The following is a 2604-nucleotide window of genomic DNA, read 5'->3' on the forward strand; positions in this document are numbered from 1 at the left end:
CAAGAGGAAGGTTGGGGGTCATTCCCATCCCATGTGGGTGCCCCAAGGCTGATGTGGGTGCTGGATGTGGGAACAAGGATCCTGGTGTCCCCATTGGGTTCATGTCCCCGTCTCACACCACCCATTTGTCCCCACAGAGCCATCACGCTGGAGAACACCCTCGTCATCCTCTCCACGGTGGCCCCGGACGCGGGACGTTACTACGTGCAGGCGGTGAATGACAAGAACGGGGACAACAAGACGAGCCAGCCCATCACGCTGACCGTGGCCAGTGAGTGTGGGGTCACCACCCCCCAGCCCTGCTCCCCCCACGTTTAATTTGCAGTAAATCTCTTGGAAGGCTCCGGCTTTTGCTGACTTCACAGTTTGGTTGCCACAAAATGTATTTCAGTGCTGCTGGTGCTGATTGTGTCACGGGCAGAGCCTCCTGCTCCATCCCCACTGCTGGATCTGGTCGTGTCCCGGGACCACGGAGTGGGATGGAGCGAGGTAGCCCCAAGGGAGCAGCTTTGAGGGACACTATACCCAGCTCCTGCCCTTGTTCCTCTCTCAACCCATGTGGATTTGGGGGCCACAGAGGTGGATGGAGGGAGTGGAACATCTCCCTGCTGAGGAAAGGCTGAGGGAGCTGGGGCTCTTTAGCTTGGAGAAGAGGAGACTGAGGGGTGACCTCATTAATGTTTATAAATGTGTAAAGGGTGGGTGTCAGGAGGATGGAGCCAGGCTCTTAGTGATGTCCAACAGTGGGACAAGGGGCAACGGGTGTGAGCTGGAACACAGGAGGTTCCATGTAAACATAAACTTTTTCACTGTGAGAGTGACAGGACACTGGGACAGGCTGCCCAGAGAGGGTGTGGAGTCTCCTCTGGTGACATTCAAAACCCACCTGGACATGTCCCTGTGTGACCCACTGTAGGTGATCCTGCTCTGGCAGGGGGGTTGGACTAGATGACCTTTCAAGGTCTCTTCCAATCCCTGATATTCTGTGATTTTGTGACACCCCTGTGGCCCCATCTTTTGGGTCTCCTTGGACCTTGCAGGAGGGTCCCTTGGTCCCCTTTCAGCTGGTGACAGCCCATCCCAGGGAAGATGCTCCAAAGTGGCATCAGTCCTCCTGGTGTACCCCATCCCTTCCCACTGCTCCGGGGGGGTTTATCCCTCTCTGCAGAGTCCTCTCCCTGTCCCCCCTGTCCCCTCCCACCACACTGATCTGTTTTTCTGCACCTCGGTGTCCCCGTGGGCAATAAACAACCCGGAGCCCACGGTTCTGGATTCAGCTCCATCAGCAGCTTTCGAGCCCATCGCGTTTTTACGGCACCTACACGAAGGGTTTTGATTGTGGCAATTATTCTATTTTATACACTCCCCTCCCCTCTCCCTCCTCCCTGCCAGGCAGCGCTGCCGGGGGCCGGGCTGCTGCCACGGGGTGCCATGACCTCCCGTGGGAGGAGAGGGCTTAGGGTGAGCTGTGAAAGCACCCTGATGCCAAGGTGATGGGCTGGACATGCCCCTTGTCCCCACAGGAGAGCAGACCCTTTGGTCCCTGTCACCTTTGTCTTCTCCACACCAGGCAGAGTGGGCACATGGGCTGTGGGTGCCCCATCAGCCCCACTGCGGTCTAGGGTCCCATAGGGGTGCTGATGGGTGTCCCTCTGGCCTCCTTCTCCCCAGATGTGGGTGGTCCAGCTGATCCCATTGCACCCACCATCATTGTCCCACCCAGGAACACCAGTGTGGTGGCCGGGACCTCGGAGGTGACCATGGAGTGTGTGGCCAACGCCAGGTGAGTAGTGACAAGGCAGATGGGATGGGGATGGGGCATCTCCCTGTTGGCATCATGCGGCCCCAGGGCTGGGTGCCCCCAGGTCCCTTCCTACCGGAGCTCCTGGGTCCCGTGGGATGGAGAAAGGAGGGGGGTCCCTTCCCACCAGAGCTTTTGGGTCCTATGGGATGGAGAAAGGAGGGGGGACCCTTCCTACCAGAGCTCCTGGGTCCTGTGGGATGGAGGGAGGTGGGGTCTTGCTGGGGTCCAGGAGGGTTGGGGCTGTCTCTTGACGTGCTCCTGTCCCCCCCAGGCCGCTGATCAAGCTGCACATCATCTGGAAGAAGGACGGGGTGCCCCTCTCCAGTGGCATCAGCGACTACAGCCGTCGCCTCACCATCCTCAACCCCGCGCTGAGCGACAGCGGCTACTACGAGGGCGAGGCCGTGCTCCGCCGCAGCAGACGGCACCTACCTCTCTGTCCTGGGTGAGCTCCTGGCTGTGGGCAGCTCAAACCATCCCTGCAATGAGCTGGGGTGGTCTCAGCCCTGGGGATGAGATGGGAAGCGACGGGCGGGAGTCACTGCGGGTGGTTTGATGGTGGGTCTGGTCTGGAGGACCTTGGCTCTAACATCATTCTCTGCCCATCGCTGGGCTTCCCTTTGCAGAGCCACCACAGTTTGTCAAGGAGCCAGAGAGGCACATCACGGCCGAGATGGAGAAGGTGGTGGCCATCCCCTGCCAAGCCAAAGGTGAGCCACTCACCAGCCAACATCCCCATGACACCACAACCCCGTGCCTGACGTGGCCGTGGTCCTTGCAGGCGTCCCTCCCCCCGCGAT

At 59.9% G+C, this 2604-nt stretch overlaps 1 protein-coding gene across 1 annotated transcript in view; it reads left to right on the forward strand.

The window, feature by feature from the left end:
- LOC104520612 (protein sidekick-2-like) overlaps positions 1-2518 on the forward strand; it is a 3539-nt gene extending 1021 nt beyond the window's left edge. The window contains exons 2-5 of the mRNA XM_010162347.1: positions 138-271; positions 1672-1783; positions 2076-2249; positions 2431-2518. Of these exons, the coding sequence (XP_010160649.1) occupies positions 1761-1783; positions 2076-2249; positions 2431-2518 (285 nt within the window). The 5' untranslated portion in view covers positions 138-271; positions 1672-1760. The remainder of the gene's footprint in view (positions 1-137; positions 272-1671; positions 1784-2075; positions 2250-2430) is intronic.
- Positions 2519-2604: the final 86 nt, after the last annotated feature.

This window comes from Antrostomus carolinensis, unplaced genomic scaffold (genome assembly GCF_000700745.2).
Source record: "Antrostomus carolinensis isolate BGI_N321 unplaced genomic scaffold, ASM70074v2 scaffold32682, whole genome shotgun sequence".
Lineage (NCBI taxonomy): Eukaryota > Metazoa > Chordata > Aves > Caprimulgiformes > Caprimulgidae > Antrostomus > Antrostomus carolinensis.